We start from the raw sequence: 23140 nt of genomic DNA, 5'->3' as shown, positions 1-23140 counted from the left end.
ACCTACCATGAAAAGAATGTTAAAGTTGATTAACATATTAAAAAGATACCTAAGGAGTTGCTTTTGCTTTTTAAATCATAATTTCTGTTTTTGCTTCCTCTCGGTTGTGCAGCTGCCAGTTCGCGACCTGGTTCATCCATTTGGAATAAGGAGTGATACAGATTATCAATCCTGTAACAGAGGAAAATACACCCAGATCCGGATGCCAACAGTGTGTGACTCTGAATTCCCTCTGCTGCTATAGGAATACAGTTTCAGGCCTTCTTAATGAAGTAGATGTGGGCTGCTATCAAACTCTTAATTTAGAGTAATAATCCAATTTAATCTAATATCATTTTACGTAAAAGAAGAGCTTTACGGTAAATTAGGAAATTAAGTTAACATTTACCGAACATTAACCACCATCAATGACTGCTTCGTGATAGTCATGGTAATGACTCCTTGCAAAACAAATATTTGGTATTAAAGTTAAAAGAAAAGCAGTTGAGCTGAAACAACAGACCGCATGAAAATAGTAAGTACTGTCTTGAAAGCTTCTGGCTGTAGTAAACCTTACAAAACTTTCAGTGATACATAATTTTTTGTGTTTTTTTTAAAGCCTCTGAAATGATTCTATCAATAAGATTAAAATCTATGTGTTTGAGGGCGTAAGAGAAAAAAATTAGAGGAATTTCTCCTGCCTGCTAGATGTTGTTTGGTCAGTTGCTTTTACTGTTGTAATTTGGTTCACATGAGCTACTGGTGGTACTCAATTATCAAGCACGGCAATCTCATGTTTGAACTTTGCTCCTTCTGACTGTGCACCCCCGCCGTCCTCCTGCATCCCAGCTCACTCCTTTCTCCGCCAGGCTCGTGCTCATATCCACTCCCATCTGACTGGTTGTTTTCCCTTTTTCTGTTTTCTTGCCCAGACGACTGCCATCCGAGGCTGTGGGCTGCAGCATGGCTCCCGAAAAGGACAGCAATGGTCTTGACAACTATGCATTTGCAGTGAGTATAACTTTTATTTAATGATTGTTTTCTGAGTAAATGTTTTCTAATAAAACTATTCACAACAATTAAAAAATGTAAAACACTGTTTTATTGTTTTATCCACTTAAGTTGATCATCACATTCCAGCATTATAATCATAAACAAATCCAGTGAAATACTTTTCATGAATTTATGACTTGGTGACTTGTCTCTCATCTCATCCCTGTAGTGGATAAAACATAGATTTAGATATTTTTTTAAATCTTTATGTTTAAGTACTCCAGAGAATATTGGAAATGTTATATTAGTTAATAATTGACACCACATAGATGATCTAGCAGAGTATTGTCATGGATACGTGTTTACATTCCAGCTCCTCGAAGCTCAAAATCCCTGTTTAGGCGGAGAAACGTAGAGGAAGCAGTCTCACTTGTTGTGGTTTCAGGTTTCAGTCCAAAATCAATGATACTTTGAAGAATAAATAGAAATAATCTTCAGAACTTCAAATCATTAACTTTTATTGCAAGAGTTCTTGTTTTAGGCCTGAAAGGAAACATGTATTCTTACTATTAAAAATGAATTAACTCATCTGATTGTGGCTTTTAGTTCACAAAGCAGTGCTTTAATACCTCAGACGTAATGAAGGAAAATCCATGTCTTGTGCAAATCATTAATTTTCTTGTACGGCTGCTGGAGTGTCATGAGCTCACAGGCATTTGACCACACTTCCTTACTATAATGAACAAATGCTTAAACTCTGTAGTAGGTTTCTCTTGTGAGATTTGACCCATTTCACAGAACAACAGAATCCCACAATGCAAAACCCACATGCCACCATTTCACATGCATGTTTTTGTCTGATCGATTGAAGCTTGAAGGACGCTTTTGTGAACTGCCCGACGCAAAAACTGAAGATGACCTGGACTCCTCCGAGGACGGAGATAAGCTAGCGTACTGTGTGACAGATGTACCCCCGTGGTACCTGTGCATCATTCTAGGGATCCAGGTATGTCAGCAAGTCGTGTCCTGATCAGGAGCCTGTATGTGACACTGTTTCTGTTGTTACATAACAGTGCAAACATGACTGTCACATGAGAGCTTCGGCCTGATGTTTACTTCACAGTTTTTATTCTTTTCATGTGTTTCTGATTGTGAAAATTTGCTTCACATAGAGATGCAGCAAGTTTGTTTTCTTTGCTTAGCAGCTCTGAGTTTCTGACTCACAGTATATTTGCACATTTCCCTTTTCAGTTTAAGCCATCTTACCAGTCTAAGAGCTTCTGCATGCAGTTTACACTTACTGCTCTTACACAGTAATGTACAGTGTAGAATAGCTTAAAATGCGGTATGTCTTATTTACCTTTTTGTTCATGCAAATTATCCCCTGAAAGCAAATAATTTTTTTTTCCGTTCGTGCAGCAGCCGTTAAATAAATGTATCTATGGTTATTTTCCCTCTACCAGCATTGCTTGACTGCATTCGGAGGTATCATCGCCATCCCGTTGATCCTGTCTCAGGGCTTGTGTCTGCAACATGACGGCCTCACACAAAGCCACCTCATCAGCACCATCTTCTTCGTCTCTGGAATTTGCACTCTCCTGCAGGTCACCTTTGGCATTAGGTGAGAAAGCGAAGGAGGAAGTGGTCATTGAGTTGCTTGTGGGAAGCTGAGGTGATAAAGTTGGTATGATGGTAGTTAGTGATTTCTCCGTCTAAGATTAATACGCATTAATTCGCTGGCTAAGCTTTTTTCATGCCGTGCCGGTTTGTGCTTTCACAGAGAAATTCAGCATTAAAGCAGGAAGCATTAAAGTGGAATTAACGAGAAGAACAAAACAACCTCTCAGATTTGCTTCTTAATCTCTTTTGAACTGTATCTAATATATATATAATAGGTTTTTTTTACTCTACTTTGGCCGTGCATCTTAAAGTCACAGCCTGATGAATAATATCTAATGCAGAGAAAGTCTCACAGAGTATTGAATAATAAGAACCTACACAAATATTTGCACACAGATACAGGAACACAGGAGAATCAACATGATCTGGTTGTTTTGGTTTTTCAATAACTACAAAACTAAACCATGTTTTCGGAACTTGCACTAAATGTGTGCAGACCCGGCCTGGCTGAATATCTGTGTCACAGCAGGATTAGGGAAAGAATTTCCATCTTATTATGTTTGGAATCTAGTTCTTGCTAAATCCACATTCCCCAGCAATAGAACCACTGATGTTTTCTTGTCTCTCTCCAAATAACTGGAGGTCAGCTGTAAGAAAAACAGTTGGTTTGTTTAATGTCGCTGTTAATGTTCCTGAGAAACTAACAGAAAACAACTCTAATTATTTGTGTCCCTTTGGATGAAAACACTACACATCTACTTTAATAAAAGATTTTTTCTGGCTATGTGTATTTATTCCGTTGAGTTTAACATGCTTTCCACAACAAATGCATGTTGTCTGACTGTGAGGGATGGACTTGTTATTGTAAATAAAGAAATTGTCCCAAAGGAAATATTGCCTCTGCTACAGGTTGATGTGAATTAATGTAGCTTTACCATCTTTATTTCCAGGCTGCCCATTCTTCAAGGTGGCACGTTCACCTTGTTGGCCCCCTCCATGGCAATGCTGTCCATGCCGGAGTGGCAATGCCCCGCTTGGACCCAAAATGCGAGCCTGGTCAACTCCACCTCTCCAGAATTTACAGATGTGTGGCAGAGTCGGATGAGAGCAGTATGTAAAACCCACTATTTTTTGTTTCTAAACTTATTTTGTTCATTAATAAAGGGCTATCAACCAGTTCTGACCCTACAAAGCCTGTAAATCAATTTTGAAGGAGCAAATGAAGTTAGTAAGTAAGTGTAGTAAGTGTTTATGTTTATGTTTTTTTTTTTTTTTGTCATCCTTTTTGTGTCTTCAGCTCCAGGGCTCCATCATGCTGGGCTCGTTGTTCCAGGTGTTTGTCGGATTCTCCGGCCTCATCGGTCTCTTCATGCGCTTCATCGGGCCTCTCACCATTGCTCCAACCATCTCCCTCATAGGGCTGTCTCTGTTTGACTCAGCCGGCACGAGTGCTGGCAACCACTGGGGCATCTCTACCATGTGGGTAAAATTCACAGAGCTTGTAGTGGTTGGGAGTGTTGGTGCTCCATCAGACAATTCCAAGTCTGCCATTATAATCTTTTTATTTCTGAATGTCTTATTTTGTTATGAGTAATAAAACTTTCTCCGGCTTTAGTCACAGTAATAAAATCATTTTCTTTTACTTTGTGGAAAAAGGAGTTTGTGCCAGTTTAATGCAGTTTTCTTAACATAACTATGTTTTATAGGATGTGTTAAATCTGCTTCCTCCCTTTTCTAGAGTTCTCCAAGTTCTCTTTGCACGGCATATGGTGCAGTCCTGTAACATTGAACTCTTCTCTCACACAGGACCACAGCACTGATCATCCTCTTCTCACAGTACCTCCGCCACATACCTGTACCTTTTCCTACATACAGCAAGGATAAGAAGCTGCACACCTCCCGTGTCTACGTCTTTCAGATTCTCCCTGTGCGTATCAAACACTCTTTCTTATTCGCTAGTAATCATCTTACCAAATAAATTATGCATTTAACTTTAAACCTCTTGATAAAATGATGAAAGTAATTTTTTTCCCGACGTGTTTACAGGTTTTGCTTGGAATCACTTTATCTTGGCTCATCTGTTATATTTTGACAAACTGCAATGTGCTACCTGCTGATCCGAACCTGTACGGTCATCTGGCTCGCACTGATCTAAAGGGGGATGTGATGAGCCGAGCTCCGTGGTTCAGTTTTCCATATCCAGGTAAGACGTCGCAATTCCTCATTCAATAGTAAAGCAGAATAGAAAAAAGAATAACACACTTTACTGTGTGATTCTCTGTTCCTTTAGGTCAGTGGGGGGTGCCGACTGTGAGCCTGGCAGGAGTGGTTGGCATCCTCGCTGGTGTGATTTCCTCCATGATAGAGTCCGTCGGGGACTACCATGCTTGTGCCAGGCTGTCTGGGGCTCCGCCTCCACCTAAACACGCCATCAACAGGGGTATCGGTATCGAGGGAATAGGCTGTCTGCTGGCTGGGGCCTGGGGAACAGGAAATGGTACCACCTCATACAGCGAGAACGTTGGAGCTCTTGGTATTACAAAGGTAATTGAACCTCCACATTGGAAGATATTTGCTACCATGACTATTATTTTTCTTCTTAAAATATATAGAATATTTATGAATCTCTGAGCTAAACTGCAAAATATTATGTTTTTACAACCAATTTTAAAACGTGTCTGTCTTCATTTTGCAGGTTGGCAGTCGCATGGTGATTGTAGCGAGTGGCGTGCTGATGGTCGTCATGGGTGTGTTTGGTAAAGTGGGCGCCGTATTCACCACCATTCCCTCACCAGTGATCGGAGGAATGTTCATGGTTATGTTTGGGGTCATCTCTGCGGCAGGAGTATCTAATCTGCAGGTACACACAACAACATCCGAGACATCTCCATTGACTAAATAATACACGACAATAGCACTAAAATGTTCTTGTTTCCTACTTTTCCAGTATGCAAATATGAACTCATCTCGAAACATCTTCATCTTTGGCTTCTCCATGTTCTCTGGCCTGGTCATTCCTAACTGGATATTGAAGAACCCCAAAGCCATCGATACAGGTTTGTTAGTAAAGTTTCACTAATCAGTATTTTTTCTGAAGCTATTTCTTGGAACAGATGTTAAAATGTTTGTATCGTGTTGTGTCCAGGTGTGGTAGAAGTGGACCAGGTGCTGCTGGTGCTTCTGACAACCAGCATGTTTGTAGGAGGCTTCTTTGGCTTCATTCTGGACAACACAATACCAGGTATTGAATTGTTACTGTATTTTTTATTTTCTAGGTAATTTATATCCTATTATCTTTAACATCTGATCATTAATGGCAGTAACCACAATTCTGTGACTGAATTTAGAACCAGAGATCCAGCAGAAATATATGACAGGGCATAAAAAGGGTCACACGTCATTTTAGTGTGGATCATTATCTCCCATCAAGTGACTGAGTGCTGAGTGTTTAGGGGCCATGGTTAATTAGTTTGTGTTGATTCGCTTAAAAATTATAATTGGGGACAAGGTTTACAAAAGTATGCAGTGAGTCAGCACATCCTCAATTAATACTTACACACCAACACCGGACTAAGGAAAAATTATATATAAATGTCCCTATGGTGTTCTTCTAAAAGCAACCATTTTTTTTAGACAACCATTTTTTCTGAAGTCATAAGGTCTGTTATAATATAAATATTGTAATAGTGCTGAAGCATAGAAGTTAGAGAGTGACATCAAAAACTTTACTGAGGGACAATTACAGATACATCAAAAAACCTGTAATAACACAACATTGTGTATTATTTTTGTTTAATTAAACTGAAACTTGAAAGTATTTAGTAGCTAAGTTAAGCAAAAAGTATTAGGGTGTTAGGGGTTAGAGTATTTGACTCTGAATTGTGCTGGAGAAGTGTTTATATAGCAGAGAATTTAAATAATCAAGTGCAAGCATCTCAAAACTGAACATACTTTTCAAGTGTTCAAAATTACAAAACTGAATCTCCTCTTGGGTAGTCACTTTTAGCTCCAAGACAGTTTTTAATAAAAGATTATGTGTTGTTGGTAAGAACAATTGTCTTCAAACATTTCTCCCAGGGAAGCAAGTGTGAGAGAGGAACCCGATCCATTATGATTTCATTGTATGATTAAACACGTTTAACTCATGTCCAACAGGATCTAAGCATGAAAGAGGCATCCTCGCCTGGAACAAGGCTCACGAGGACGACTCCTGCAACACGCTGGAGAGCAGAGAAGTCTACAATCTTCCCTTCGGCATCAGCTCCTACTTGTCGTCTTCGTCCTGGCTCCGGTATATACCCTTCTGCCCCCCCGGTGAGAAATCCGGAGCAGATACCAGGTCTCTGGAGTCCAAGCCCAAGCAGCCGCTGGCAGGACACCCGGAACCTGCACAGATCATAATTGGAGTCTCTCTGTGAGTTTAGTTCTCGCTCCAGCATGCCATTTTTGGGGGATTTGTCCAAAAACAATACCATCAGAGGCAGCTCGATCTGGACCTTGTGTCCTCTGTCAAAGACCCTGTACTGTACAAATGAGGTGCAAAGTATTTTCACATGACTTTTCGAGGGGACTTTTGCAGATGACAGCTTGCATAATAATGGCATAATAATGATGGCTGTACAATTAGTTTTCTCTACTTTTACACGTATCAGTCTTGTGGTAACCCCCTGGTGCTAGTGAACAAACACTGAAAAGACATGTGAATGTAAGTCATTATGTGACGTTTCAGTACCACATTCAACATAAAACCAATGTATGGTTTCATGTATATATATATATATATAGTACCTCAAGTTTGAATCAATTGTTGCTGTGACAGTCCACATTTTAATGATTATTCGTTATCAGTCCATGCACTTTACTTTCTGACAGTACCTTCCTCTCAGGCTCTTTTTAGCCGTCAGCATCCAGGCTTATGTCTCTTCAGTACATAAACCAGAACGACCCACTGATCTTTTTTCCTACATGGCTATTAAAATAACAAACTCCAACACAGAGCCATTGTGTGGCAGTACCTGTGTCTGTTCACTTTGTTCCCATCAGATCCTGCTTGATGGCTTTGTACAAGCTGACAAAAGACTCTGCCCAGACGTCTCGTTGCCGTTCAGAGGTGGAATTGACCATCTGCTGGGTGATGTACACCAAGGTCAGCAAAGTGCGCTCGAAGTCATCCTGTTGAAGGGGACCAGTGTGATCTGAAAGGCCAGAGACAAGCCTAAAAATGTCTGTTAGCCTCCTGGGAATGATCTCCTCACAGATGACCTCCAGGTTTTGTGTTTTGCGGAGAGAAGCCAGCTCAGCGTCTCTCACTGAAAACTCTCCGTTGGCCTCAAAGTTTATGCCGGTCATTAAGATCTATCCAGAAAAATGGAGAGCGGAAATTATTATTACGGATAATTTTATCTTGAGGTTTTGCTTATTTTGATATTGTCTTTGTTAATAGACACACCTCAAATAATAGATTGACATCCTCGATGGAGTTGGAGAAAGTGGGGTTCACCATGTTGGCAGCCCCTCTTTCTGTTCTGCTGGCGGCTGGAAACAGGGCTGGTAGACACAGAAAATCAGAAACGGAGAAAATCAATGTCAAACACAAACCTTCCCTTCAGGTTAATCCCTTTGTCTTGTGATTTACTGTGAAAGACCCAAAAGGCCTCTATAACTTACAATAACAAACTCACAATTGATTATGTTCAATGAAATGCAGGTGTCTCTGGTTCACACTGACTCTCTGGCACATGTGACACCCAGGTTCATCACTGACACATACTGCAGCTAGTCTATGATATACACACTGTACTTGTCCAACCCTGAGACCTCTGACCGCACAGACGACTTCTATCTGCAGGCGATGAGACATGACCCCAACTTCAAAGTCGGTGGAGGAATCAAAGGAGGAGCAACACATGGACTTTACAGCAGGTTCCAGATGATTTCAACATGCAGTGCATGGGCGTAGAAAGTCAGCCTCATTTTCACAGAATTCCTTAAAATCACAATTTAGAGTCGGGAGTTAGTCACAGCAGAGCTTGTGCTGTCAAAGAAAGATAAAAATCAAAAACCCTCCCCCTCGTTGGATCATGAGGAAGAATCTAATTAGACGTGACTCAAATGCTGTGTTCTTACATCACTGAAAAGGAAAATAATTATACTGAAGTAACACCCTTAAGTCCCAGGCTGTAATTTTACTGATACTGATGGTTCATGACCTGCGGATGTGTTTTTTTCTAGAAGGGTAAATACTAATGAGGATTATGAGATTTCTGTGTTTTGCTCTCACAGTGCTTTTTAAATCTTTTGCCGGCAAACTTCACTCGCTCGGCAGCTCCAGTTTTTCTAACAAGAGGTGATTATTTGGGGAACTTGGACATATTCAGTCATCTCATCAGTAAACTGTACAAGGAATATGTTAACCAACTGGGCAATGATGATTCCTGCTTTTCATGGCAAAGTTTTCCTTAGTAGTACTTGAATCTCATTATTTCAAACAGACTTAACTTCCTATGGAGTTAGCCCATATCCAAACATCACCCCAGTTGTTGTACTGTCTCTGTCTATAGTGTCTTTTGAGGTCGTGATGGAACCGAAAACATTCCCCGAACAGAGCTGGTCTGAATGAAGATGCTTTTCATTCACTAGCTTCCTGTTCATATCAGTTTTGGACTCCTGCCACTGTGTTGTCAAGTAGAAACAAGTTCATATCTGATCTAACAGCATTCGATTATAGATAGAATGAAGACATTTAACCTTTAAACCCATGAATAGTGATTCTTCTCTTTTATTGGTTCATACTTTATTTAGTTTTGAAGGGTGGGAACTAGGAATGTTTTCAAGTTGAATAAACACACTGATGTCATTCTACTGGCAAAAACATGATTACACAATCCTTGTGTTTTTCTTGTTTTCAGTGAAAGCTTCACTGAAGTTTGGAAAGAAACTAAAATATAAGAATCATTCTTTTGCTGGTTTAATATTCCACTGCTGTGAATCAATGTTCAGCAAAGAATCATCCAATAACTATGTAGGATTTTTTAAAAAAGTTTAATTGTATCTATTTAAACATCTGACTCAGAATTAACGTTTGAAAAATCTACATTAACTAAGACGTACACATAAATAAATTTCAAACCATCACTGGGATTAATCCACAATCAAATCTTACAATTTTTAGCATCAAATAACAACAATGAACAAATAATAAACAACTGCCACTAGATATTCTACCTGCTCTAATTGAACACACAAAAAAAATCATCACATGCGGAAACTAAACTCTTTGCATCTAATATTAACTAAACTAACATTGAGTCTTACTTTTAGTGTGCGAATGCGTGACACAGATTTTGATGCTGCAGTAGAGAAAACCCACGATGACCATTCTCAAAGGAAACATGGCGTCCGGTGTGTCGTACCAGTGGCTGTAGAAAAGTTCTCTGGATCTAGTGTCTCTGCCTGTCAGCGCCCAGCGTGCTTTCCTTTACGGTGCATACCTGCAGCCTCACATTAACACCGCTGCGTTACTCCTTCTCCATCATTTCTGTTCTCTGTGTCCGTCTGTCTGCACAACTGTGTTCTCTCTCTCCACCCCCCCCTCTTGTCCACATCTGATCTCTCTCCCTCTCACTCCCTCTCACTCCCCTCTCTCTCTCTGACAACCAGCTGAAAGCATTTTAATGCTGGTTGAATGGTTCTCATCAGCTTCAGTCGTCTGCTTCAGTCTTCTGCTCTTACCTTTCACCGGCTGATGACAACTTGTCCTCAACCTATTCACAGCATCATCTTCATCACTATCACTTTTTAATTTTTCTCATTTATCTTTTCTCATCTTCTCTTTTAAAATTCTTTATCTCTGTCATCTAATTACTCAATAACACTGTATGCATGTAGCCTTTAGCCTTTTCATTCTCCTCATTCATGTATTCAGTCATATTTCTTTTAAATTTGGTTACATACTGCAGTTTAGTTACCTTTAGTAAACTATGTAATCATGTACTCTGCATATTATTCTCATCATATCTATAATTTACCATCTATCATGAGGCAATATAGAGCAGAAAACTATCACCAGAGTCAATAGGTTTGATTGGGAACATGAATTGCAGCCATAGAATGGAAATAAACATGAACGAAATTTAGGCTCTTCATAAGTGAAGCCAAAGCATCTTGAGCGCCACATGGTAGCTGGCTGCAGTGTAGATCATAAGCCCGCCCCCTGCTGGATTCGAAGGTGCATGTGTTGTCCATCTTTATATACAGTTCATCCCAGGTAACAGCTTGTTGTGGGAAAGATTTTCCATTTGTTGCTGTTGCTGACTTTTAAAATAATCTTTAAAAAAACCTCCAAGATTTGTCTTGGCTTCTTTTTCAGGACTGAAGAACTGAAAATGTGAGAGACCAAGTTCACTGTCCCTCTGGGAGCTGTGTTTACGTACCTATAAGCCCCTCTGTGAGTTGGAGCACTTGTGATGGAGTCAGGATGATCACCGGTATAAAAGAGCTTTGTTTGTGTTCTTTACGAGGAAAGTTCACACTCAGTGAACATAAAACCAAGCTACGTACTGTTTGTAATTATACAATTCACTCGTGAAGTCCTGCAGAGAAATCATGTGCAGGCACCACAAAGAGAGACTTTGTTCACCACTTGGCACCATCACACCGTCTCCACTAGCCCGAGGAACAGTCCCCAGAAGTGCAACCGCATAAAATCATTTTTATTTGTTTTAAAACTAGTTTAACAATTATTTAATCCATTTGGATACACACAGACTGATGCCAGCGTGTAAGCACAGCACAGCATACAGTTTCTAGATGTTATTTCTATACATCTGGACCTCGGGATGTGTTTCTGTAATGGTCAGAAGAATCCAGACACTGGAAAGAGATCTGTGGCTCCTGCGAACCTCTAAATAATGTCCTTTCCTAACCTGGATGGGTAGATATCTATTTTATTATACAATTATAATAAATTTGACAAAGGATGAACACCTTGAAAAGGATAATGGGTTAGTCACTGAGGAATGATGTGTATAATGTCGCAGTTGAACTTGAGGGTAGACAGCAGCGCTGTGAGGAATAACAATGTAAGACAGTCAGACAGGACATGCCTGCAGACTGACAGCTGCAAGTTACACAACAGAAAAGGGAAGTGGCACAAGCTCTGTGTCTGGCAGTGTCATTACATGTGGATTCATGTCGCTGCTCCACAATCTCTTTCAAATCTTCTTAAAGGCGACATTTTGATCAAAGTAATAACATCAGTTTCTCAATGTTAACGTTAATGGCAGGGAAAACAATTATGGGGGGGGGGATCCGAGATAATAAGACTAATGTTGTCATGGGGATGATGACCTCAGTTTTAGCTTGAGAATTCAAAATTATATATGAAATCCTATTTTACTAATTGTGGAATTGGAGCGTCAGAAATTGCCCAATGAAATAAGGTATCCAGCAGCTTTTATGGGAAATGTTCACGGATCATGGCCATGCTAGGAAAGAAAAGAAAACAATCCTATGCAAGTTCAACACAGAAAAAAAAAAAAATCTGTAATAATAATTGTAATAGCTCCAGTTTTCCACTAGATGTTAGCATTTATCCACATTACTTTTCTTTAACTGTGAGCGACCTCTGCCAAAATGTTCAGTTGGGTTTTTATTCTTAATTCACGTTAATATGACAACATAGGAACAGTGTATGTAACATTAATATAATACACATTTTTATCTCTGTTTGGTTTCAGATCCAATGTAGATAGAATGTCTACAAGATGGAAAAGTTCCACATAATTCAGGAAAGCTGTGAATTTTGAATCTTGTCCTAAACACACAATCTTGTATGAATTTCTTTGTCAGGACATCAGCATTTTCTCTGCTGGAAGCTAGAAACTGGGGAGTTGCCACTTCACAGCCTGGTGTACTGCCGACATCCCAGCATGCTCACAGACCATCTGTCGTCACCATGCAGTCGAAGTGTACGCTGCTGTCTTCAGGCCAAACCGGCTTTATGATCCGTTTTTAAAGTGATACTAACTCAACATTTCTGACTTCTAGGACATGGCTCTCTGTAACACATCATCGAGTCAGACATGTCAAACCCATTGTGCATCTGTTCTTCATAGGCACAGAGCATAAGAGCATAAGAGCACAGGCATGACTATAATTAGTTGCGTGAGGGGAAGTTTGAAATCCCTGCAGACAACAGACAGAACGTGACTTTCTGGGACAGTCTGCATCTAAATCGCAACCAAAAATAGGAGTGTGGGAACAGAACAGACTTTGGATTCTGGACTGAACACAATTACAGCACTTTGACAAATGACCCGTGTTTATACATTTTGGGTTTAAGTTGCAACGAGGATCCAACTCCATCAGGAGGTGAAGACATTGACTGTATTGTCTCAGAGCGATGAGACTAAATACGAGTGTTACGGTGGTATATTCTGTCTCTCCTGGGTTCTAAAGAGACAAAGGCTGTGTGAGCAAGAAAGAAAAAAAATAGTTTATACTTTTCTTTGTGAAGGAATAAAATGCAGATGGTGAGAATATACAAAGTTTTTTCCTCTTTTTGAATTCTATGGACATCTAGGGCTGAAAAATAATCTATTAATATCCAGATTTCCCCTATTGGAATGAAGATTGATAATATTTTTTTTAATTAGCAGCTTCTATATTATTTTGATGGTTTTCAAAAAGCGAGAATGTTTCCTGTTTCATTCCCACTCCTAACCTTGAATGTTCTTGCCCTATTTAACTTTGGTGAGTGGATACGATCTCCTGTGAGAAGTGTGGAACTGACTAATAATAAGCAAGTTGAAGATTAAAGCTGAAGTGTGGATCATTTTAAGAGACTAAGAACACATTAAAAACCAACATTTATCAACACTATTCAGCCAGGAAATATTTTAAATATTAAGAATTCTAAAACAAGTTGCTAATAATATAATATGTGATTTTAATTTATACTCCTCTCTTGGTAATATCCCCCGTTCTGTTGTGTTTCAGGCATCGATAGACCTGAAACATGAAAACCACTTCATCGCTCAGACAGGGTTAGGGTCAGAGACCCACAGAATGTATTACCATGTGTGGCTGCAGAGGGCGATGTTGCTCAGTAAAAGTGTTGCTTTAATGAAGGATGATTAATTTAAGCCAAAAGGATGAAACTGAAACTTTCAGTTTTTACAATTCATAACATTTGAATATAAATAGTGTTAAAAATTGTACTTATATTTTTTAAGATTTATTTTATTTGAATTAAATTTTTTTACACACATTGCAAAACTTCCGTTCTTCCTCGAGTTTACACAGAACGACAAAAAGAAAATCCTTCAGTATACAGTTTTGAGTTATTACTTTTAGTTTCCCTCAGCCTGCATATTCAAAGATTTCAATCTGGAGCGCTCCGCCTGCAGACAGAGACACAGACGGCCTCACATTCTGGGCCCTTCCTGCCTGAATCCTCTGCTTATCTCCGAGGACGACAGATGAGCCGTCTGCAGTGGCAGGGCCTCCGACGTGCCCCTCATCACTCACTTCTCCCACTTCTGTGTATTCGTTTGTGTGTGCTTCCATGTGTGTGTGTGTGCACTTTTATTAGAAAAGCTATGCTCTATGTCTGCAAATCCTCATCCAAATCCACCATGGTCACTTTTGGTAAATCCAAGGTCTTTCTGTTCTTCACAGAAGCCTCCTCCTCCTCCACGTTCCCTCTTTTGCTCTCTGTGCTGTTACTGCTTCCTCTAATCGACTTTGGCCTTCAAATGGACCATCTACAGACCGCTGCCTCCTTAAGATCAGATTGTAAACGTATGGAGGAAAAAATATATCTTTTCATTACTATACAAGAATACATCAGATTTTTGGACTTATCCATCTGTATACACAGCCTATGGTGTCAGACATCTGGCAAGAAATTTGAATTTCTTTATTTAAATCATTCTTTTAATGATTATAATGTTTTACTGCCTGCAAAATATTACAAAGACAAATAGTTTCAATCGCTAATTGCACTAGATTTATGTTATTTTATATAAACATTGTTTTCAACACATTCCAGATACATGTTCCACTATATTTTCTACTATTTCTCCGCACTGTATGGGGCCGATGTTGCCACCTTTACGTGACGTTGGAGTCGATACTCTAATAGACCCAGATTTCATTGACATTACAATTAAGGCAATTGGCTTTTAATTTGAGCTCTTTCACAGGCTGATGGAGATTATATTAAATCCAATCAGCTGTTATTGTCTGCTTCATATCTTCTCCCTCTCATCCACTCGATCGGAGTTCTTCAGTTCTTTATTTTATTCCGCCTTTCCAGCCGTGCTACAGTCACATGACAGTGCAGAGAACAATATCGGCCTGTCGGTCAAATATCTCGAGAGCTGCAGGATGGATGGCAATGAAACTTTGTGCAGATCTTCACGATCCTCAGAGGATTGTGCTGAGAGACTTTGATGATCATCTACTGATTGTTTCAGCAGAATTAATCATATTGCTGGTGCACATTGTGTAAAGTATATCTGCTCATCACTAGCATGTTTGCTTTGTCATTGTGAGCGTTAGCATGCTGACATCAGTATTTAGCTCGCAGACTCCAGGAGCCGCCAGTGTTGCTGTACACTCTCAGTCTTGTGTCTTTGTGCCTGAACGTCTCTGTTTCTGGGCGACAGGTTCCGACTTTGAGCTTTTAAAAGAGAAGCCTGATCTTATCACTGATGGCTTTCTTTCTCAGCCACTCACTATATATGAGATGTCAACTCGTACCCACACTGTTTGATGGACACTTGAACACAGAGTAGTTTCGTGTCTGCAGATTTGGGAAATAGCTTTGCACTTGGCGTCCTTTTATTGCTTTACGTTTTGACTCTTATGAATCAGACGAGCTGAGCTCAAACAGAATGAACCAGGACTCGAGCGTCTCTGCAGAAAACAGGTGGAGCTGCGGCTCGTACGTGGGAGGAAGAGATAAGGGTCAGTTGGGGGTGATTGATGATGTTACCTGCAGTGCTGTCATTGAGTAATTGACCTGAAGTCATCCGAGTTGTTATTATTGAATCAAGCGTCTGTAATGAAATCACCGACCGAGGCAGTGCTAAAAGCAGGAGTCCGACTCTAATGCAGCAAGAGTGATGAGACCGCTCATGTTTCACGTCCCTGTGAGTGGGTTTCCTGGGACACAATGGAGGACACAGTGGTAGTAATATTAGTATATCAGTTTAATGATTTATATTCTGAATTCATTTCACTGTCTCTTTTGTACAAATGTAAAATTGAAAGCAGTAATCACACAAAGAAGAAGCTGATATAAACATTTTTATGGCAGAAAATGGAGAGTATTTGTAGTTTCAAGAGAACTGCAGTCATGATAGATGTAAAGGTATCTGTCTTATGTAATAAAAGTTGTATTTATTGAGCTCTTTGAAATGTGTTTTCAAACAGTTTATAGATTAAATTAAAATCAGAGAATGAAACATGAAGCAACATTCAGCCTTTGGAACGTGTGAGCATGTACATGAATATCAAACAGCACTGAGATCAAACATGGACAAATGGATGTACAAGTACACTATTATTTAACAAAGTAAAATGATATATATCAATAATGTAAGAACAATCTTATGTGAGTTGATTATACATAGTGTATATCTATAAAATTATATAAAAACGTACATAAATACAGAAAGTATGGCAATATTGACGACATATTGAATTTGAATGTACCATAGTGGCAGCAGTGTGTACTTTACTTTATCAGTATTTGTTCTTTGTACATTCTGTATAAAACAAACTATCTACAACCCTTAAACTTTTCTATGACTAACAATACAAATTTCTGCTCTTTGATGACTACACCGGTCTCATGACAGGACGCTTTGTTTTCCTGGAATCAGATTTGTTCAGTCTCAGGCAGAATTCTTCCATCACATGCAACATAGATTCAACCAGAACATCGTTTCTGTCTGCGGGTACGTCCGGTGGGTGGCTCACTCTTTCTGAGGTCCGACCACTAAGCGTCACGCACTAAAAGGGGGAGTTTATTGGTTTGGGTTGTAAGCAGGTATCAAGTTCTTTAGTCTACTTACTGAAAATGAGCGTGTTGAGTAATCCGATAAATTTCATAGCCTCAGGGAGCAAATCACTGCACAGTGACTCCCCACTTTCATTTATTTTCTTATTCAGCTGTTCTCATACACAGTACAGTACATGCGTGCAGAGAGCATGATTAAGTGAGGCAACAACACAGTTTTATAAACAGTTACAGATGGACACTGTGGTCTATGAGTCTACCAGCGGGTGCAAAGTTGAATGGTCAACAATATGACTAACGGTTTGTCTGCTGGAGAAACGAGGATATGAGCAATACGCTGATCGTAAAAACAGGAAATCTGACCTCTGCTGTGCGGGAGCGCTGCTATAGCAACAGATCGATAGTGGAACAGTGGAGAAGACATCCACAGCAATTTATCAAACAAAGAGACGATATAAATATATTCATGAGGCATTAACTTGGGTTGAAATTAGGAGAAATTGCTGTTCTCACGCTCAATGAAAGTCCATTCACTGGTTTTCTGGAGGTGGGAACAGGCTGTACGATTCTTCTGCTTGAAATGGAAGTAATTATTTACAATAGAAATAGAATTGAACCACATTTAAATTCACTAAATGGGTTTTTATTTGGATCTGCACCAAATTACAGACACTTATAAATATCAGTTCCTGGAACAAACGCCTGATTTGTTCTGTCACGGTCCATGGATTTCTCTCTGAGAAATCAAGGAACTGTCAAAAAAAACAAAGAAAGCACTCTTCAGGAAAATGAAAAAAATGAATGATTCCTGGATTGACTGATTTCTTGACCGATACCACATCCTTCCACCAACATTACATAACCTCCTCCCCGGATGTGAAAATCTTTGCGTATTAGTAAACAATGAGGAGGCGGGATAATCAATCTGAGCCCCCCCACCTTCAAATATACATAAAACTTTATTTATGCTAAAAAATACAAATACGAAGCAATAATTTCTTTGTCTCGTTGCCTCATTAATCAGTATCTTCAGAGAGTCATTGCAAAGCGGTGGAATTTAAAGTGGATGGAATATTTTTGGGATAATGATTTCCAAATATAATGATATATGAAATGAAGGCCAGATTGTCTAGGCTGACGTAATTATGAAGATTACCAACTATTAGAATATATATGGTGACTTTGATTGGCTAATTATGCCTTGTCTTTCAGTTCCAGAACAAAATGGAAAATTAATGACTACATGCAATGTAATTACTTTACATTTCATGCAGCTTTTTTATTTCATCGGTTTATTTCCTTTTGGTCGACGGGTGCAGGGCGTCGCTGTGCGTTATCATTAAGGGATTCCTGCGTGTTGTTCTGGCTCTAATGGTATTTGTTTCGGTGAGCTCAATTAACATGGAGCGTGACATTTCCTCCTGATTGTATCTGCACGGACATTAGCGGGGCCTTTGCTGTGGTAGTGAAATGTGATATGTGAGAGCAGCTGTTTGGGCTCCACAGCTCTTTTGGATCGTCTCCCGGCAGCTGATTAGAGTGTGTGCGGTGCACGTGTGTGTCTGTGTACACATGTAGATGTTTGTTACAGAATGCACTTGCCTCATAAATCAGCCTCTCTGCTGCCTTACTTGTTATTACTTTACACTGGTCCATCAGATGCTTCTCCTGTTTGATTAAAGAGGGAATTTCTTATGAGGTGAGACAATAAGAAAACACAAATATCCGACACACATGTTTATAAAGATAATGTCAGTGCTCTTTCCCTGTTTGAACCATAGATTGTATATATATATATAGATGGATGATCAACTCTCGTCCTTCCCCTACATACAGATGTGGTTTGAAGTGCTGTATATCATTTACTAAATTACTGTAAAAACCTTGTCTCTGAGAAGTCTGCAGGAAATAGCAACAGAGATTCACTGTTTGTTCAGACAGACTCGGCAATAAAACCCAGAGCTCTCACTGCAGAAATCAAGTTCTGCCACAACCTGACGTCCCACTGGGTGCACACTGGGACAGAGCTGCCATGTGACCATGAAATGGAATAAAGACAATGAACAGTTGAAAGAAATTGAAGTTGCCACATTTGTAAACCAACATTGGTTTTTCTTTTCTCTGTTTGTTAAAACCTCAACACACAGGAGACAGTACTGGTCAAGGAAAATTACAAGGAAACAAATAGCTGAAAACTGAAAAATGTGTGTGTGTGTGTAGTTATCGACCATATCACCAGGGTTTTTGAGACATAACAAAATCTACTATAATCATTTTGCTAATGTGGCTGTTGTTTTGCTTGTTTCATCAATACAATTTAATTGCAATTTCTTAATTTGGAAGTTAACCAAAATAAAGTAATGTTGACAACCCACAATTTAGTTTGTGTTTTCAACCGACTTCTGTTTTTTGCACAACCTCATATGTTGAGTCAAACCCATAAACTGATTCTGCTGGGCTACAACAACCCAAAGCTAGTTTGGTCCTTCTTTGACCCAGCCCTGTGTTACCAAAATAGCCCAAATTCATATTTTGAGTGTAGAGTGTATACGTTCATTTATTCATTAGAGGCTTGATGGAAATGTCTCTATTCAATGCCCCAGTGGTTCAGTGCAGCTGCCCTTTGAGCTAAACTCTATCATCTGCATGCCTACAAGCTCCCATTGAAAATGCTAACATGCTGACATTTTGCAGGAAAATGTCACCATGTTCAACACCTGAGCCGATCGTGTTCACACATTTGCACAATTAGAACCTGTCACAGAACACAGTGAGTACAGCTGAGGCTGAGGCGGAAGTCATTTGTTCTCCAGCTATTTGGTGATCAACTGTTTTGCGTGGATCTACTTGCAGTTTTGTTTCCAACAAAATCATTTCGGTTTTGTTGTATTTTATTGTGTTATCTAGGAGACATGGGGAGCTGAAACTGTGACCTGAACCTACTTTGGCCTCAGACTGGACAGAACCTGGTTTGGTTGAACATGACGAGTCAGGTTCAGATCAAATTGTCAAACATGATCAAACATGAAATAGATGAAAAGTGAGGGGATCACTAAAGTTATTGGATTTATCATCGTGGGACCATGAATATCTGCAGAGACAGTTAAATCAAATGAGCCAGATCAAACAATAAATCAGAAATAAGTGATACTGCTTTTCCAAACTATAAAATATCTCTGTAAAAGAAATGTCATGTTGTTGTGATAGAATCCTCTGAGATTAGTCCCAAACAAAGATGGCTTGACATTATTGTACCTGTTCTACAATCAAACATCATCCTACAAACCTACAAATGAGATGATTGTCAAAGAACACGAGAAGAAACAATCCAGGTTTGATTCCACAGCAGCGGCTCCATATGAGGATTGTCCTGTTGGAAAGTCTCTTGATTTATGATTTTTCTCTGAGATTCTAACTCTGGTTTTTGTTGGCATCACTTTGAGCCAAATGTTGATGCATTCCAATTCAAAGTCATGAAATCCTTGAAAACATTTTATAATGATAATGCACCCTCAGGGTGAAAGGGAACTATTGGCAGAAATTTAATGTAGAATAATCCTCATGATGTTTTCACTAGTTCCTTTCATCCAAATTGTATGAATTGTAGTTTTCTTTACCCCAGAAAAGTCCCTTTATATTCACATACTTTATATTTACATTGAGGGGACCCTCTCTACAGAGGCCGATGTTTTTTACATTAGTCAAGACTGGACAAACTAAACACGTTTTGAGTTTTATGACAATTAAAGGTTGCCACAGTTTGTTTTTCCCTTTTGGAAGGAGAGGGTGAGGTGAGGGGTGTTCAGCTGCAACATGTAATTTCAACACTAGATATCACAAAATTCTACACACTGTACCTTTAAGTCAGATCAGTGCAGCAGCTGCTGACAATGGCTTATGGTTCCTATAGAAAAGTACTCTGGTTATATTTCTTTGTTTTTAATGTGGCACATTCATTTGTCCAGTACAGATGTGGACCAGCGCTTCCAGCTCGATGCGACAAAAAGCTGCAGATATCGAACTCCTTCTCACACTAGGCCACAACAGTCCTCCCTAAACATGATGGGTCTTACCCAGTGCACATTAGTCTGAATTAAACTAAAGTGTTTTCCCTCCACAGATCTGCATCCTCCCTCCCTCCCTCCCTTTTCTTTCCCTCCCTCGGTTTCCCCCCTCCGTCACACTTATATGACGTGGTGGTCTGGTCTCAAGGGAGGTGCAACCAGTTTATATTCATTTATTCACAACCGTAGGCAATAAAGAAAAAACATTTTAGTTCACAAAATAATGGAATGTTTCCAGGGCATTTACATTTTCTCTCTACTGTCAAACACTGTGTGTGTAAATTCTGGTATTGATCTCCGAGCTCTTTGTACAGTATCACATCAGAGCACAGCAAACGCACTGTGTTCTTCTGTGCTCATTCCTTTCTCTATTAACATATTTGACTTCTAACTGGTTAAACCCTCATTCATGAGATGCATATACAAACAGCATAATAAAGTACTATTCATTTACTGTATATAACCCGAACAGGGTCTGAGAAGTCCCCTGATGAAACCACATTTAAATTCATTAGGTCTGGATTTGTATTTGGGTCTGCAGCAAATAAATGTCAGTCCTCTAAATATGCCTTATTTTTTTCATCAAGATCCATGAATTACTCTCTGTGAGATCTATGAAACTGTTCATTTCTTATTCCTGGATCTGTCACTTTGTCCAGACCAAAGTTTAATAGTTTCTTTCTAGGTCCATGAAATTCATTGCTGACAAAAAAAAAATACATTTGATACATGCCCAAGAACTGAACTGAAGTCTCAAGCAGCTGTTAGCTTCTACCCTCTGTACATACTCAGTAGTAAAGCACGTGTATAAATCTCAAACTGTCGATAATCCCAGACACATACATCATTTATAAAACTGCAATTCTCTGACATTTTAAAACTCATTCAGCCATTTTTTAACAGGAGATGCCAAATGTAGAGAGTATGAAAACTTTGACATCCTGTGGTTTCATTTCTCACCTTGCAGAGGTGATGTTCCTCTCTGTACTCCAGGACCCTGTGACATCCCTGTTTGGAATTGATTTCAGGTGTCATGCTCAACACCTGTCAGAGGTAAAAAAGACAAAACTCTGCTTTACAGTCTGTCATGGTCTCATCGCCAGAGTTCTTAAAACAGAGGAGGAAACAGGAGAAAGTGCAGAGAAATAAAAACGCAGATTTAACCCTGTTTTCATGCATGATCTTTAAAACATTACACGACAAAAATCAGGCTTTAGCTTCGGTTTACGTTGCTTTTGTGATACTCTCATCGAGTCCTAAGAGAGATCTGCAACATCTACAGATCAAGGAAAACATCCAATGACGATCTGTACCAGAAGTCAGGCTGTAAGAACTTGTCCCCGGAGACCAGGATGAGAAGGAGCAGTGATGGGATCCAGCCGGATAGAGAAAGAGAGACGGGCCAACGATGACAAGAAGAAGAACTGTGATGGCTGAGCAGGACGAGATGTTTCCGTCATGGGGTGAAGCATCAACATTAGCACAAGGCTGTGATGTGTGTGAGTCTAGCTACATGAAGCTAAACTTTTATTTCAGAGACTTCTATCACGTCACACATGAAATGCTTGTTGGAAATGTTGCATGGATTTTTTTCAAAACAGATTAAAAAAAAACCCTGAATACAACAACCAGTTGCAATAATAGAATATGAGGAGATGTTCAGAGATAATTTTACCCTCCTCGTTGCTGTACAAAACAATAAATCATTATATTCATCCGGTTTAAAAACAAAAAACACCTCTGTTCCAGTTGTGCGCTGTCCGCCGGCTTCCTTCCTGCCCCTGACCCCGGAGGTCACGGCAGCATAATGAGCGCTCTCTCCTGTTACTAACTCCCCCCCTCCTCTGCGTCCTGTCACTGAGCCTTTTGCAAAATATCACCGTCTCAAAGCTGTTCCACTTACGCTGCTTCAGTGTGACCCGCTGAATGTAAGTTGGTTTTCCACTGGTGCATATTCAGGAACAAATGAGCAGCACATGACAGTGACTTATGGTGAAGGGGAAACAGAACCGGCTGCAGAAATATCACTGATTATGATCAGCATAGACACACACCTCAGCGTTTAGCAGGCGCTGTGCTGTAACAGTCATACATCAGTGTCTCACAGGCTAACGTTCGCTGCATCAGAGAAATGTTTGTTGTCTTGTGGCTGATTCCATCTCCCCCAGACACTTAATGCATTATTCCCCCCATAAGATTTTAATGATCGCATATACTCCAGAGTTTCTCAGCTGAGACCACAAGACCTTCTGAGTCTGGTGAAGCTCATCAATGTTGCCCAAAGAGAAAAGCTTTTTTTTTTTTTTAAAGGATCAAAGTGGACTGTAAAAGAGACCGGGTCAATAAAGACGTTATTTATCTAAACACAAGCTGTCAGCAGCTTCTTTGTGCTGCTTTCCTGAGTCACTTTTGATTTAATGTGAAATCAATTTTAATACATAGCGGTGAAACCATT

The 23140-nt window shown here is 39.6% G+C and overlaps 2 protein-coding genes across 2 annotated transcripts; one reads left to right on the top strand and one right to left on the bottom strand.

Moving 5' to 3' along the window:
- The first annotated feature begins 793 nt into the window (after positions 1-793).
- On the top strand, positions 794-7589 carry slc23a4 (solute carrier family 23 member 4). The gene is made up of 12 exons (XM_020103583.2): positions 794-990; positions 1844-1978; positions 2436-2593; positions 3543-3702; positions 3890-4071; positions 4399-4519; positions 4639-4795; positions 4883-5136; positions 5288-5452; positions 5540-5648; positions 5738-5833; positions 6748-7589. Exons 1-12 carry the CDS (start codon positions 943-945, stop codon positions 7008-7010), a joined length of 1848 nt encoding a protein of 615 aa, XP_019959142.1. The 5' UTR covers positions 794-942; the 3' UTR covers positions 7011-7589.
- LOC109639887 (protein FAM180A) lies at positions 6296-10206 on the bottom strand. The gene is made up of 4 exons (XM_020103584.2): positions 9907-10206; positions 8042-8139; positions 7608-7947; positions 6296-6978 (listed from the first exon to the last, which is right to left on the bottom strand). The coding sequence occupies exons 1-3, from the start codon at positions 9983-9985 to the stop codon at positions 7618-7620; spliced, it is 507 nt and encodes a 168-aa protein (XP_019959143.1). The 5' UTR covers positions 9986-10206; the 3' UTR covers positions 6296-6978; positions 7608-7617.
- Positions 10207-23140: the final 12934 nt, after the last annotated feature.

The sequence above is a fragment of the Paralichthys olivaceus genome, chromosome 7 (assembly GCF_024713975.1).
Source record: "Paralichthys olivaceus isolate ysfri-2021 chromosome 7, ASM2471397v2, whole genome shotgun sequence".
In the NCBI taxonomy this organism is placed as follows: Eukaryota; Metazoa; Chordata; class Actinopteri; order Pleuronectiformes; family Paralichthyidae; genus Paralichthys; species Paralichthys olivaceus.
The sequence above is the reverse complement of the archived record's forward strand: the minus strand, read 5'-3'. Positions and strand labels throughout refer to the sequence as shown.